At 41.6% G+C, this 15,460-nt stretch overlaps 1 protein-coding gene across 1 annotated transcript; it reads right to left on the bottom strand.

The window, feature by feature from the left end:
- Window positions 1-1,517: 1,517 nt before the first annotated feature.
- On the bottom strand, window positions 1,518-10,776 carry LOC122759538 (nesprin-3-like). The gene is made up of 11 exons (XM_044014464.1): window positions 10,678-10,776; window positions 8,570-8,738; window positions 7,236-7,408; window positions 6,641-6,950; window positions 5,865-6,020; window positions 5,415-5,774; window positions 4,655-4,791; window positions 3,788-3,962; window positions 3,305-3,487; window positions 1,993-2,165; window positions 1,518-1,602 (listed from the first exon to the last, which is right to left on the bottom strand). The coding sequence occupies exons 2-11, from the start codon at window positions 8,711-8,713 to the stop codon at window positions 1,518-1,520; spliced, it is 1,896 nt and encodes a 631-aa protein (XP_043870399.1). The 5' UTR covers window positions 8,714-8,738; window positions 10,678-10,776.
- Between the last annotated feature and the right edge of the window lie 4,684 nt (window positions 10,777-15,460).

Consider the following 15,460-nt stretch of genomic DNA (forward strand, 5'->3'; position numbering starts at 1 on the left):
CACCACCCTTCTTTCCTCATCTCTATCATTTAATTCAACTCCCCCTGATTTAACTGCAGTACATTTCATCACGAGCAATATAATTCTCACTCGAGCACTTTAATCAGGGTCAGGTGAGGATTTGTACAAATTTGGTGTGGCCTTGGAGTTACTGAAATTCATCGTTGGCATTAATCAAGGAGGCGGCTTTTTTAAATCGAGGCCATATTTTTTTTTTTTTTTTGCTCCCACTTACCGTTGCAAAAATATGCAGTATGTATTCAGCATATGCAGTATTCATGAAAGCATGCAGTCTTTCCGTCTTCCTTCATTAAGGAGTGATGCTTAATCTTCAACTTCATCCGCTAAAATGGCTTGATATGAGCCACCTCTAAAGCAGCATATGGATCCCACAAAGAAATGAATGCTGACTAATCTATAGTGGATAATTATTCTTGTGACGTATATGTAGCCCTGACCAGCTTCTCAATCATGTCACTCGACAGGCTACCCAGCTCCTAGTTCAGGCTGTGGTCATCTCCTGCCTTGACTACTGCAACAGTACTCCTGACCTGTGCGGTGAAACCACTACAGATGGTCCAGAAAGCGACGCCTTGCCTGGTCTACAATCAGCCTAAAAGGGCACATGTTGCCCCTCTGTTTATTGAGCTCCACTGGCTACCTTTAGCTGCCCCGCATCAAATTCAAATCACTGACGCTAGCCTACAAAGTCCTTCATGGCTCTGCTCCCGTTTACTTAAATGCTCTCCTAAAGGCTTATGTTACCCCTCGAGTACTCCGTTCATCAAAGGATTGTCGTCTGGCGGTGCCAACACCCCGCACAAGACAATCCAGACTCTTTTCATGTGTCGTTTCACGCTGGTGGAACGACCTACCAAGCGCTACCAGAACAGGGGCGTCCCTGTATATCTTCATGAAGCTCTTGAAAACCCAGCTCTTCTAAGAGCATCTTCTGTCCTAGCACTTACCCTACCCCTACCCCCTCCCCATCTCCTTCTGCACTTGCATCCACCTCGGCACTCAGTCCACTGTTCCTATCAAGTGGAATTCTTTCCAAGACTTCTTCTATGTAGCTTATTCCCCTCGTGGATAAAAGCTTCTAAATGTTTAATGTAAATGTCAATAGAAGCAATCATAAAACAGCAGGAAACTGTGCGGAACTTCATCTTGCACTAATGACTTACCTATATATCTTGTATCTGGTGGAGAAGCCAAGCCGGTTCTTGTCCACAAAGTCAATGTACTCCTGGGAGTGATGGAAGGGCCCCTTATCAGAGAGGAGCCAATCCAGGGGGCCCCCAGGCTTGTCATTGGGGAGGCTGGATGTTGTTGTTGCTGCTGTTGCTGCTGCTGTTAACACCGACTGTAAACACACCCAGCAGTGGAGGCTGAGGCTGATGACTCCCCATAGAGCCATCAGAGATGGAGGGAGCGAGGGGGGGGATGCGGGTGGTGGTGGTGGTGGCGGTGGTGCTGCTGCTGCTGGTTGTGGTGGTGTTGGTGGTGCTGAGGGACGTTCAGCAGCCGGAGCCACTCTTCATTAGCTGGCTCCTCCACTGGGAAGAGCAGGGGACCTGCATCACCTGAATGCCCCCTGGACACCTAAAGAACACATAGCACAGCTAAGGATACAGCGAGACACAGTCAATCACAAATACTGACTTACAGAAATAAACTGATATAAAACTTTAAAGGAGCAGTGTGTAATGTTTAGTGACACCTAATGGTGAGACTGCAGATTGTAACAAAATGGAGGACTCCTCCACTCAGCGCTGTCTTTCCCAGTTGCATCAGAATTACAGTGGCCTACACAAACCAGAGAGGATGGCATTCTGCTTTGGTTGTTCACTTTTTGAAGGACATCCAGATTAATGAACATTTTTTTTAGTTCTTACTTTGATTTATTTGTGTAGATCATATTTCTACTGCATTTCATTTATTTAATTGTGTACTTAAATTGTTTGTATTGTTTAGCGTGTCCTGATATCAGACTTGGCCCTGGTGTGGCATTTTTGACTCACCGTGAACTGGTCTGACTGACTTTTCTTGGCCAAGATGTCAGGCTGTAGGACATCTGCTGCTGTCAGTCGGTCACGAAGTTGGCCCAGCTTGGAGCGTATCAAATTGTAGGCGTCACCAAAGTCCTTGGTTCTTGAAATTAAAGCCTGACAACAGGAAAAAAAATGTGATTGTGTTGCAATGCCAGACATGTCTGCTTTGTTTCCATATTCACTATAATGAAATACAGTGAGCTAATCGCTTTCTAAACTGCAACCCCACTGGTTACATCTTTCAAAATCTTTTTTTTTTGTTCTGCCACAATGTGGTTTGGAATTAAGTAACTTGCAAGTATATTGTCTAATATCTTGGCAATACTAAACGCAAGGTTAGCGTTTATGGATTCAGAGGGGGATACTTCATCAGTTTTGTGACATACTATGTCTGTACGACACAGAATAATTAGCATGTTTAATTCCTTGACTGGCACACACCTTTGTCGAAGTAGTCAAATCCAATCAATCTAATCCAAGTGCAAATAAATACTTCAATTGTAAAAAAAATATAGGCCCATACATGTTCACCACTAGAGGGTGCTAATTGAAAATAAAAAATAGCTGCAGATCCCATATATCGATGGTTGGAATCATTATTTTATAATGTCAATGTAATACCTGTGTAAATATCACATCTTTGCTTATAATTAACAACAACATTTTTAGATGAGGAGTGAATTAAAATCAAACACATATTACAACACAGTAAAGCTTTAAGAAATTACATTACATGACGATCACCTGACCACTGTTGCTGTGATTAACTGTGTAAATAGATATTGTTATTTGAATTATTAATATTGTAAAAGGAACAATAAATAATACATGAGCATGCTGATGTTTACGGGTATCAAAAATCATGGTTGTAACATCGGGTCACAGGGGGAGCTGACATAGGGCGAAAGGCGGGGTCACACCCTGGACAGATCGCCAGTCCATCACACAAAGAGACAAACAACCATTCGCACTCACGGTTAATTTAGAGTGCCCAATTAATCCCCATATTGCATTTTTTTGGACTGTGGGAGGAAGCCGGAGAACCCGGAGAAACCCCACGCACAGACAGGGAGAACATGCAAACTCCATGCAGAAAGGCTCTTGTTCTGACCGGGTTGCAAACCCAGGTCTTCTTACTACTACACCAACCATGTGATGGTTGTAACAATACAGTGTATTTTACAAGGTATTTTCCAGTCCTTACACTAAATCTACACATACTTGACCACATTAAGACAATAACATGTTGTTACCTGAAGCCTGTTCCTCCTCTGCAGTAGCTGGGTGTGCAGCAGCTCTCTGTTTTTGATGGCAGCACTTAGATCACCCTGTAAACCATCAGACCTCTCTGGACCAAACACAGAGTCCAGCAGGTCTCCCTTCACATGCAGCAGACTCAGACGCTCCTGGAGCTGGACACTTTCCTTCAGCAGATGCTAACAAAAGACAACATTTTTATGATGTTCGTCAGATTTTTAGTCACTACCTATTTGTTACACACTACAAAAAAGAGTATGTGCTAAACACCAGCCATCTAAGAAGATGTTTTACAAGGGTTTGGGCAGCAATGTGACCTATCCACAGTTATAACTAGGTTTGGGAATCTCTAGCAACTTCATGATTGACAAACAAGTGCTACCAGTGGAATGAATTAAAAAGACAGCACTTAAGTTTAAGTTCATTATCTGCATCAATAAATAGTATCAAAAAGAGTCTGTCAGACTTCTGTGTTTTACCTCTATCTTCTGAACCAGCATGGCGATGTGGGAGAAATCGGTAACCTCAGCAGAAGCCTCCAACACCTGAGATACCATGTGACTCCACTGGGCGTAGACCAGCAGAGGATCCTGGAGAACGTTTCTCAGTCCTGACTCTGAATCGGAACACAGCCTGGTTGCTCTAGATTTCACACTGCAACACACACACAGGATATTTACTGTACAATACTGCAGAGGCTATGAGGTGACATAATGGAAAAAAAAATAAAGAAATCACATGGCCATGCATTTAATAATGATAATAATGCATGGCATTGTTTGTCATACGGGGCAAGATGGAAGCAGATGATGGGCTGTTGCAACCCCTACGGGGAGAATTTGACAGACGAAGATCATATCATATTATATTATATTGTTATTGTTATTGTGACATAAGTGGTGGATTTTTGCTACCAAAGTAATGTAATAAATCAGCTACAATCCTGTTTTCATCAAAACAAGCCATTCTTAAAAATGGAACACCTACATCTATAGTGATTTTATAGGCACGACATTGTATTGTGGTGATGATTTTAATAGGAATTCCTTGAAATGACAAACAGTACCCCCAAACAGTCTTTAAGCTGTAATATCTCCATGGTACTGCACTTTCTCATGCAGTATTTTCACACTGACTTCAAAGAGCAACTTAACTGAAGAACTGAAATAAAAGAATGGATCTAATCTATCCCGTGGAAAATCCCATTTAGTGTAAGTGAGCATATTTATTGCTTATTTATTTATTTATTTATTTATTTATTTATTTAACAAAGTAAATGCCATTGAGATTAAACCCTCTTTTCAAAGGGAGACCTGGCTAAGATGTTATTGTCAGACATACTGTACCTCTGATGCTCTTTGACAACAGCCAGGACATCATCAGAAAGGTGCTGTGAGTCCACTGAGAATTTAAAGAGCTCCTTGAGCTGAGACTTTAGAAGTTCCACTTGGGACTCTTCCCCTGCCAGTGTATTCCTTACACCCTGCAACACATACATGGAGAACAATCAGATGAATCAAATAAAAAACAATACTGATTATGACTGCCAACATGGGCCAATCATGGGTTTAAAACATTAATATTTTTGAACAGACTATGATGCAGAAAAACATTCTTGAGAAAATGTAACTGGTTGTCTAATGGCAAAATAAAATCATTTCGGCTCATCCATACAAAATACCATGTAGAGCCTTGTTATCAACTGGTATTGCTAACTATGGTTAACCCGAGATGTGCTCGTGTCCATGGTTTTTCCGTTTTTCTCAACTGGAGAGAACTTAGTGGACACTCCCAGTTCTGACTTGACAATGATTGAGAAACAGATAAAACAACACTGTTCTTATCCAATTAAATTTTGTATTTTTAAAATAGAATAATCGGTAATGTTGTAATTTCAGATATTGAAATTTGTTACAGTGAAAACCACATAAATGATATTGCAGGTATCATCCGAACTATCTTGTATTCTAAGTTACATTTGTCGTAGAACATATTATAGAATATTACGTGCTAGTTATTTCACTTGACCACAACACTTTGAAGTATTACTTACATTACAGTGACACTGACCTTAATACTACCCCTGATGTGTTTAAAAGCACCTACTGTGTATTTCTTCCACTGGCCCACCATCTGCTCCTCATTGCAGTCAGTGTGGTCTTCAGCCTCGTGGCCCATAAGCAGTTCATGGTCCAGCTCATGCAACAGCACTCTGAGGCGCCCGATGTCTTCTTCCAGCCGCTGGCTTCTTGACATGTACTGACTGTGAGAGTCCAGGCTGGAGCGCAGGCCCTCCCCAGCCTCACACAGGCCCTGTCGAAGCCTCTGCCAGCCAAGCCTCAGCTCCTCAGCCTCTTCCACCACCACCTCTGCTCCTGCTGGACAGGTGCTTCTCCTCACTGCCTCGGCCAAACCTTCAATGTGTTGGAGGGTTTTCTCCTCACCAGCTACACTGTCATCCAGAGCCTGGGACAGGGGACAGATACACAGGAGACATGATACATCATCAAAGATTAAGAAAACATGCTTAATACTAGTTTCACTTTCAAGTCTCACTTGTAAGGCTTTGAGCTTGTCCTCAGCCGTGTTCTCTCTGTCCATCAGATCGGTCAGCTCCTTGGTTTTCGACAGCAGCCAGGACTGGAACCTCTGAACGCAGCCTTGGTATGTCTGGTGCTCCTCTGCGATCTTCTGAAGCAGCAAAAGACGCTCCTGCAAAGCACAGCAGGGAGACACACCTTCTGTTCATCTTTAACATCATCACTGAGCACACATCACAACGTTTGTCTATGTGAGTGAGGAGCTTAAGTGTGAATTTGCACATTCAAATACACACCGACATTTCAGATAAGAGAAGAGACTCTCATTATCCAACCAGAAAACCAAGAAAGACTGATGTAGGTGGGTGGTTAAAGGGAAAGTTCAGGGGTTTTTTTTGTTCAGTGTGGATGTACCATATGAGTTCGGAAGTGCTGACTTTGTTGTGTGCAGTTGCTGGGACTGTGTACATTTAATCAGATTACCCTTTTCTTTAGTGGCTAAAATTTGATTTTCTTTGTGTCCTCGTTGTCTGTGTCTCAGGCAAAGTCAGCGCTGACCGTATGTGTCAGCGCCTCATACAACCTGAACTATCTCTTTGATTATGCAAATATACAGCTTCTTTCAATATTCAAACCTTAGATGTAGTTCAATTACTCTCTTCTTCGCAACAGGTTGCTAAATAAAAGTAGTTGAATTTAGCTTGAGATGAGGTTTTTACAACAGTTTGACAAATTGGGCCAATATGTTGAGCTACAGTCTGAAGTGAAGAGAGAAGAAGAGTGTGACCACACCTCAGCTCTGTCCCGGACATCTCTGTAGGCCTCTTGCAGACTCTTCTGGGCTTGGGAATCCACGCTGGGGTCCTGAGTTCGGTTGTGCAGTGCGGCCGCTTCGTCTAACAGCCTCTCCAACAGCACTGCCTGTCCATGGACATCACTGACCGCCACTCTCTGCTGGTCCACCTGCCAGAGCTTCTCCTTCACCCCCAACTGCAGCTCCACCCCAGTGTCTAGGACACACTGCAGTCGCGTCAGCCAAAGCTCAAACTCCTCGTAAGCCTTCAGGTACTCGCTCCAGTGAAGCCACACCCACTCGATACGACTGTAAGTGAGGAGGGAACAACACAAGTGGTATGGATATGGATGAGGTGAGAAGACTTGTTTATACTTGGGGGCGGCACCGTGACGCAGACCTCCATAAACAGTGTCACCCTACAAGCAAAAAAAAGCTTTTCGATGGGGAACCCTTTTCACTGCTGCACCACCTTCGGGCTTAGCTGAAGGAGTAACTGTGGTAGTAATCTGCAAATTGTTTTTGAATACGATCACCACTAAAACCAAGTTTACTGTAGTGACCTCAGTACATGTGGAGTGAGTAGAACAGTACCTGTGACAGTGAATGATGTAGGTAGATGTCTCCTCCCACAGGCTCTTCAGTTCTTTGAGCTTAGTGTGGGTGTGGTTCCTCATCTCTTCATCTCCACTCTGCAGAAGGTTCTCAGCCGCCACCATTACCAGGTCCATCTTGACCCAACCTTCATGCTCCGACTGATGGATTTTCTAAGGAGACAGGGAATAGCATTATAGACTCTATGTGATGTATGTATGGCTCCAGAGGTGACTGATACAGCAGCTTTATAATAAAAATGTATAATTTGTAATACTATTTATTAAATCATTACATGCTGGAAGTTATTTTGTTCTGAATTCTTCTAGGCTCCAACACCCCAAAGTCTTCCATTTGCTACACAAATAACCCGACATTCTCAAAGGTGGACATAATTAAAGCACCATTGTCTGCTTGACAGATATAACACTTGGTATATTGTACAGTGTTAATAATTTTGTGGACTTGGAAGGCAAGTCTTTAGAAAGAATTCTGAAGAAGTCTGCCCAGGTCTCATCTTACCCATTTACTCACTTTTGCTTAATTTTGGAACATATACAGTACATAACACCTTTAAATTAATTTTCAAAATAAAAATCTCATTGTTCACTGATCTGTTTTTCACAGTTTGAAAGCAAATCAAGAACCGTGTGCAAAAGGTTAAAGTTAGTTTTAAGGGAATACCCCTTAAAGCCACTGTATTTTTAGGAGCATTACATCCAGACTAACAACAGACTAATGTCTAGAGCTACAACTAACAATTATTTTCACAATCGATCAGAATCTGTTTATTATTTTCTCGACTAATCAAATAGTTGTTTGATCCATAAAAAGCCAGAAAATGTTGATCATTGTTTAATAAAACTCAAAAAGATGATTTTCTGAAATGACAAGTTTTGTCCACAAACTAAAATTATTCACTTTAAATGTTTTCAACAAATAAACTAAAAACTATTTACATTTAAAAAGACAGCTTGATTTCATTCTTAAAAAAAGGCTGATTAAAAGTCACAAAAAGTTAAGTAATACATGTAAAAGTTACTTCTGTAATTGTAAAATAGTTACAGTCCCTGTTTAGTGAATTCAAAACTGATTGCTGAAAAGGTGTGAAAAGAGGGTAGTATAAATAATGATTTGTGGATCTATGAAGTGTGTGGTATAATTCGTTAATCAGTAAGTAATTAGCTCAGTCTTTTTACACATTTTGTTGTATAAAATTCCTGCTCTGAGACTAAAAACAGCAGCTGCCACAAAGTCCATAAAGCAGTCTAAAAACAGAGTACTAGGAGCAGGGGTGAGAAGTGAAGGGTCAGATGGTGAGTGCAGAGTCAAACCTCTGTCTCCCTGAGTCGGGCCTCCAGGGCATCACGGGGTCCCTGCGTGTTGTCATTAGCCTTCAGCCTCTCCTGGATGGCCTGCATCCAGGAGAGCGCTGCCTCCAGGCTCTCCATGAAATCCTGCTGCTCCTGCTGAGTCATTCTCAGACCGGAAGAAGAGAGCAGCCTGAAAAAATGGTTTTACAAGATAAGTGGAAAAAGCGTTGTATCATTCTACATTACAACTCTACTGCTGTAGAGTTAAGAGAGCTTTAAATGGCATAAATAGTCTCATCTTGAAGAATAAACCACTGTATTTTAATCGTTAGTTTTGTATCAAAAGGTACTCCCAACTTAAAGTCGATCTTGGTTGCGTGCTGGGAAATTTTTGAACATTTTGTGATTTTTGTCATTGTTGATGTTATTATTCTGCCTCAGTTTGGTCTGTGTGAACATAAATAATATGACATTATTTGTAAATTATTTATAACTTTAGACAGTGAATTTTAAATATGAACAAATTCCCATTACACTGAGACAATTAGTTCACACAGTGCTTATCAGCTCCACTCAACTCTCTCTTTGGTTCTAATAGTGGTGGTGATTAGATCATGTGCTGCACACAGGAAGTGATTCATTGCACTAGTATGACAGAAAACACAAAGAAGTGTCCATGTTTCAGAAGCAAAATTCTACTGCTCAAAAAACCCAGTCACAAACCCACAAATGCTCCCTCAGTCAGGTCTGATTGTATTGCTTGACAGAACAGCACTGAAGTTGATATCCAGATTCATAGCTTCCTGGTCAAAAGTTAAGGGGAAATTTAACTTGCAATAATTGTAGATTATTTAAAATACAGTTTCTGATTTGGGAACCCCTTTTTCTATCAGTGAAAATCAAAAAAATAATGTTACATTGTTTCTGTTCACAAAGACCAAACAGAGGCAGCATGCGATCAGCATTTACAAAAATCACTAAAAGTGCAACCCTTGCATTAAGTACAGACTGATTCTTAGGCTACGGAAGCCAAACATTTTTTATTTTAGTGATTTCACACTTATAAATACATACTTGTGGGCACTAGATTTAAGATCTACCAATATACCCTAAATATGACACACTGGAGGATGTGTACCTCGTGCAAAATACCCTGTAATTACCACACATACACAACCACAACTGACTAATGTGTGCATTTTAATGGTGAAAGGTTAATCTCCATAACACTCTAGTGACTAGAGTCTAGTCAATCTGTAATATGATGCATGGGCGGGTGGAGTCTTTGCTGCCAGCACTTGGAGGGAAAATAAAATTGGCAGCAGCAAAGGCATCTCTGCCCAATGATTCATTCTCCCCACTACAACATTCCTGTTGGTTCTTCCACAGGCTCTTAAAGTATGGAAATATGTAGTCTTCTCTGTCCTCAATGAAAACTGTTTTCCTGTTGTTTTTTGAAACAATTTAGTTGTGTTTTCTGTAGTCAAACTAGCAAAACATTTTCCTTGCTTATGTTCCACTCTCAGTGGACAGTAAACAGGAGGAACCAGTTAACAACAATGTAAATAAATAGGAATAGCTTAGCTTGACTGACGCCTAGTGTTTCCTCTTTTCTCTTATTAATGTACGCCATAAAACACAAACACAGTCTCATGTGATGCTTTATTTAACTCTTAGCAAGTCAATCACACCCCCTCTCTTTTTTTCTACTTTGACAGCTCGTGTCGTGAACTCATATTAACTATTTTCATTCTCACTCACCACTTGCTGTAATAACATGTTATTGTGTTGATGCTAAGTGCTATTGCCGTACTCGTGTTCACTTTAACGGCTTCAGTGAAACTTATATAGGGAAGTGTGCGCTAACAACGAGCTATGCTAATATTGAGGCGAAGGTGGCACATTAGGACATGGGCTTTTACCTTGATGTACCCGAACACAGCACGCACGCTCATATATATAGTTTATCTTCGCGGCTCGTGACATTACAGTAATCTGATATTGAGCCGGAGCAAAGCACAGAAGGCTACAAACACACTCTTCTCTGTGTTTAAACCGTATATAGGCCCGTTGTTTTCTCACAGTCTGGTGAACAGCGGTTGCAGGAAAGTAAGAATAAAAGCACTTACTGCTCTTTGTTTCTCTGCTGAATGGCCGCTACTATGAGACAACCGCGTTGCTCTGGTCTGTTGTGTGTGTGTTTACTAGTGTACAGTAAAGTTATGGCAGCAGGCAGGAAGTAGCGCTGCTGTCACTGAGGGGAGGAGGGTTTCCCACCCACACACACACACACACACACACAGAAAACCGACTAACGTGTTGCCTTCAAAGACACCACGTTAACTTCATCACCACACGAAAACGCAACAAAACAACAAGAATAGTCCTCAAATCTGAGGCGTTCACAGCCCCAGCCATAAAGGCACCTTATTGGTCAAGTCTATCCATGACCAATCTGCGTATATTTATGTGCATTTAAATAATTCATTCCTTATTTTTGTTATTGCTGCAGGGTATGTTTCTTATAGTTCTATACTTGTATAGTTTATTCTAATAATTAACATTATATGCATTTTTTTCATTCTTTGTATAGCTGTGTGTTATGTTCTTATAAGGTTTATATTTTATATTCATATTTTTGTGCGTTTCATTTTGCTCATATTGATATATACTTATTTATATTGTATAAATACAGAGCTGATTACTTATTACACATCCAATCATTTAAACACAACTCTAAATATGGACATTGTGTGTATGAATGAATCAGCCTAATAGGGCACATGTCACTCCTCTGTTCATTGAGCTCCACTGGCTTAGCTGCCCGCAACAAATTAAAATCACTGATGCTAGCCTACAAAGTGCTTCATGGGTCTGCTTCATGGGTCTGCTCCCACCTACATAAATGCTCTCCTAAAGGCTTATGTTACCCCTCGAGTACTCCGTTCATCAAAGGATTCTCTTTTCAAGTGTCGTTCCACGCTGGTGGAATGACCTACCAAGCTCTTGAAAACCCAGCTCCTCTTAGTGTTAGGATCTTCTATCCTAACACTTACCCTACCCCTCCTCTGCACAATCTCCCTCTACACTTGCATCCATCAGTCCACTGTTCCTATGGAGATATAATGTGATAGAAACACCACAGTATTGCATCCCTATCAAGTTTGCAAGAGGCAGAAACACACATAACATGAGCAGCATTCAGACTTGACTGTGGTGGAAAATGATCCCTTGTTGGAGGTTAGGTTGCATCTGCACTACAAAAAAGTACCTACTCAATGTGGGCGGAGTCATCACTGCATGGCTGCGTGAAACTGCAGTGACTTCGTTTTATATGCCTGGGTGTTGTTCTCTCTTGTGTTATTTGATTTACCTACTGGGCAATTAAAATTGACTTATTGATCAATAATGCCTAATTGTATTGCATTCATACGCCACAAATACATTCATTTTCCAACAGCACCTGAACTCATCAGCATGCCAGTTTAAACCAGAAGGGAAACTCTACAGCAGCTGTTAGCTCAGAACAACCCAGAGCCTCAGGCTGCTGAGTGTGCAGTGAAATAACTCTAGGCGGGAAACTACACTTCCCGCCTGGATTCAAACTTACAGACCGTATTCTGGGGTTCTGTTATAACCACAGTGAACCTTTGTGTGGTGCAGAACTTTTATCATCTTCAGCAGGGGCATTTCAAAGCACTGTGCAGGCCCCTGGCAAAACTGATCTGGAGCGATCTACACTGAACTTTCTTCTTTGACTTTCTGAAGCACAAGAGCATTAAACATCTCATGCTAAGAATAAATTTTTACGTCTGATGGTACAGTGCTTGGGAATAGGAATAGATGAAAAGCTTTTTATTTAATGTTCATATTTCTAATGTAGTTAAGCTTTTATTTAAATAAAATAAATAAATAAATCATGTTTCACATTCTCTGCAAAGAGAACAAACTGGTGGCAGCCACTTTTCTATTCTATTCTATTTTCTGTGATTGATTAGGGTGACCACTGCATTCTCTATGATTCAGTTGGCTGGAAATCATCATTCGCAGACAACACTGGTATTTGTTCATCTATAAAGCCCTGCAGGGTAAACTTCCAGAATACCTCAGCACCCTCCTCTCTGTCAGCTCTAGTCGTTGCCAGCTGTGCGCCTCCATATCCAAGTGGTTGCTCTTGCTCTTTGTTGGCTTTGACAGACTTTGGTGCCATGCACCATAGTCTTGGAATAATCTCCAAAAAACTCTAAAAAGAAATCATGTCCATTAATGATTTGAAGAGTATCATAAAGAATCCAGGGAAGGAGGAATGTCACTGTTTTTCTTGAGAGGACTTGAATAGCTGTCATTCTGTTTTATTGTTCATTTGTGTAACATGTACTGTACGTGTTTTATATTGTTTTGATTTTGTAGGACTGCTTCCTTGGCCAGGTCTCCCTTAAAAAAAAGAGATGTCTTATCTCTTTTCAATAAAAGCTGTTGCTTTGTTGTTGTTGTTGTGTTGCTTAGTAAAGCACTGTAAAAAAAACAACAAGCACTTCATTGTGTTTTCTAAAAGATGTTTAACATGAGAGGGATATGTATACACACAGTAGACATAACAGACACCACATATAAGCTTTATTAATTGCATCATTAAATGTCATTTATTATAAACATAGAGCCATTGCTAGTTAAGAGACTAGGAGATCATGTTAAATACAGATTGAGCTAGTTTCAAGGTTGTCTCTAAAACCAGATTATTCATTTATTAGACAGATGATTATATGTGTCCTCTTGAAGACTGATCTTCAGAATTGGAGGTAGTGTCAGGTTCTCCTTGGCCAAGTACTGTATATTCAAATCTGACACTTATTTGACAGCCGTCCACCCGATATTCAGAATTAGGATTTCAAAGGGGTATAAGTGCTTCTCCCTTTAGGGGTCACAACAGCAGATCACCTGCCTCTATTTTGTCCAATCAGTCAGTGGGTTTACATGCACGTTAAAAGTACGATTTTAGTCAGTAATTATTTCCTCCCTGGTCTTTGGCCCGGAAGTAGAAGGAGACAATATAAAAACTGCAGTACTGCTGCTGGAAATCATTTCAGACATTCTTCAGACAACACAGCAACCACAAGAGCCATGCTCCATCTAATCTGTATCATGATTAACATGTACAGCAGGTATGTTAAGAATCAAATGAAAGAATCAGGAAACACTAAGGTAAGGGCAGGACAACTCCATAAAACAAAAAAAAAAAACATCTGACAGCTCACACTTTTCAGACTGCATCTGATGGAACCTGCTATTCAGCGCCTCTCCCACGTCAATCCTCGACGCGGGCTCATACATCAAACTCGCACGGCGCTCCGCTCACTGCCGTCTCTCTCGCATCCCCGAGGTCGTCCGGACAGATGAGTTTCTGGGATAACAATGGCTGCAGGGGTGGGCCTGGGTCAACAGTGACTGACTGCAGGGTTTAGGCCTTGTGACGAGGTTAGCGCCCTCTGTCTGACCCCTCTATCACCAGCGTTCCCTTTACTCTTCTTTTCTTCCCACAGTGTGCTCTGTGTTCCCCTCGCTGCTTAAGCTGATGGATGGGGGTGGGGGGGGGAGGGGTTGACAGAGCAGGGCAGCGTTGATATCTGCTGTTTTGACAGTGATCCCTGTTGGCCATCATTCAGTAAAGGAACTCCCATGATCTCCCTCTCCCTTGACTCTTGTTGCCCTCTTAATCTGCTCTTGTCCTACTCCCTCCATCCAGCAAAGTCTATTGTTTTCCTCCATCTTACTTTCAGGGTCTGTCTGCATCTGGCGGTTGCTGCACAGTTGTCCACCCACAACTGAGATGCCCGAGTCTCTTAACCACAGTCCCCTATCATTCTGTCAAACAAACAAAAAAAAAGTGGGGACAGCAGAGTCCAGACATATTTTTGGTCAGGTTTTTATTTATTTTGTTTGTATTCCATTTGATGGAACGGTGCATTGCCTAGTTACAGACCACTTCAGTAGCACTGAAAACGAAGAGGGATTTAACTGAGGCATCAAGCGAATCCAAAAATAAACGGCAGATTCAAGGAAATTGCTGCTTTACTCTGTGACTCATCCTAATTAATTAGAAGGGGAAGGGGGGGTAAAACTCAAAAGAATTAACTGTATATATTGCCGAAATGGCCTGGAAAAGCCATTATGGAAAAGAGTTGATAATATTCCACTTTGCCTTCGAAAAATGTAAACAAGAAAAGCAAAAGAGTAAATGCTACTTGAGCCTTTGCTCTAAATGACACAATTACAGCACTTCTGCAGCGACGGCGGCTTCAGAAGACGGAGCACGGTACGTGTCCTCAACCAGCCCTATTGGTAATATCAGCGCGGCACCCGGGCAGTTTATGCCCAACAAAATGCCAGAGTTTGTCCTGAGTGGACAGATTCCAGAGCAGAGGTGAAAATGAGTTTGTTTTTTAAAAAAAGAAAAAAAAAGAAAGGATCCGCAGCCCACTGGCCCGGCCTGTCGTGACATCGTCAACCTCCATTACAAAACACTGACGACCATCTGTGGTTTGATCTTGGCATTCATGGAGGTGGGTATGGGGGGGGACTGAAAGGGCTCAGTCATCCAGCAATGACAAGCAATGCTTCTCTGCTCTCATCCATCCTGTCTGGCACTGGATAATGGAGCGCACACACACACACACACACACACACACACACACACGCACACACGCACACACACACACAGCTAGTCGGGACTCACATAGATTTCCATTCACTTTAACAGCCCAGAGAAAGTGTTATCCCCGAACTTGACCACAAACAGTTCATGCCTAATCCTAACCACAGTTTCAAAATCTCCTCGGAAATTAGGTCCCGCCTCATTGTGTCTCCACGAGGACTGCTGGTCCTCACAAGGTTAGTGTTTATGCCAGAAAAAGG

Source organism: Solea senegalensis, linkage group LG18, assembly GCF_019176455.1.
Source record: "Solea senegalensis isolate Sse05_10M linkage group LG18, IFAPA_SoseM_1, whole genome shotgun sequence".
Lineage (NCBI taxonomy): Eukaryota > Metazoa > Chordata > Actinopteri > Pleuronectiformes > Soleidae > Solea > Solea senegalensis.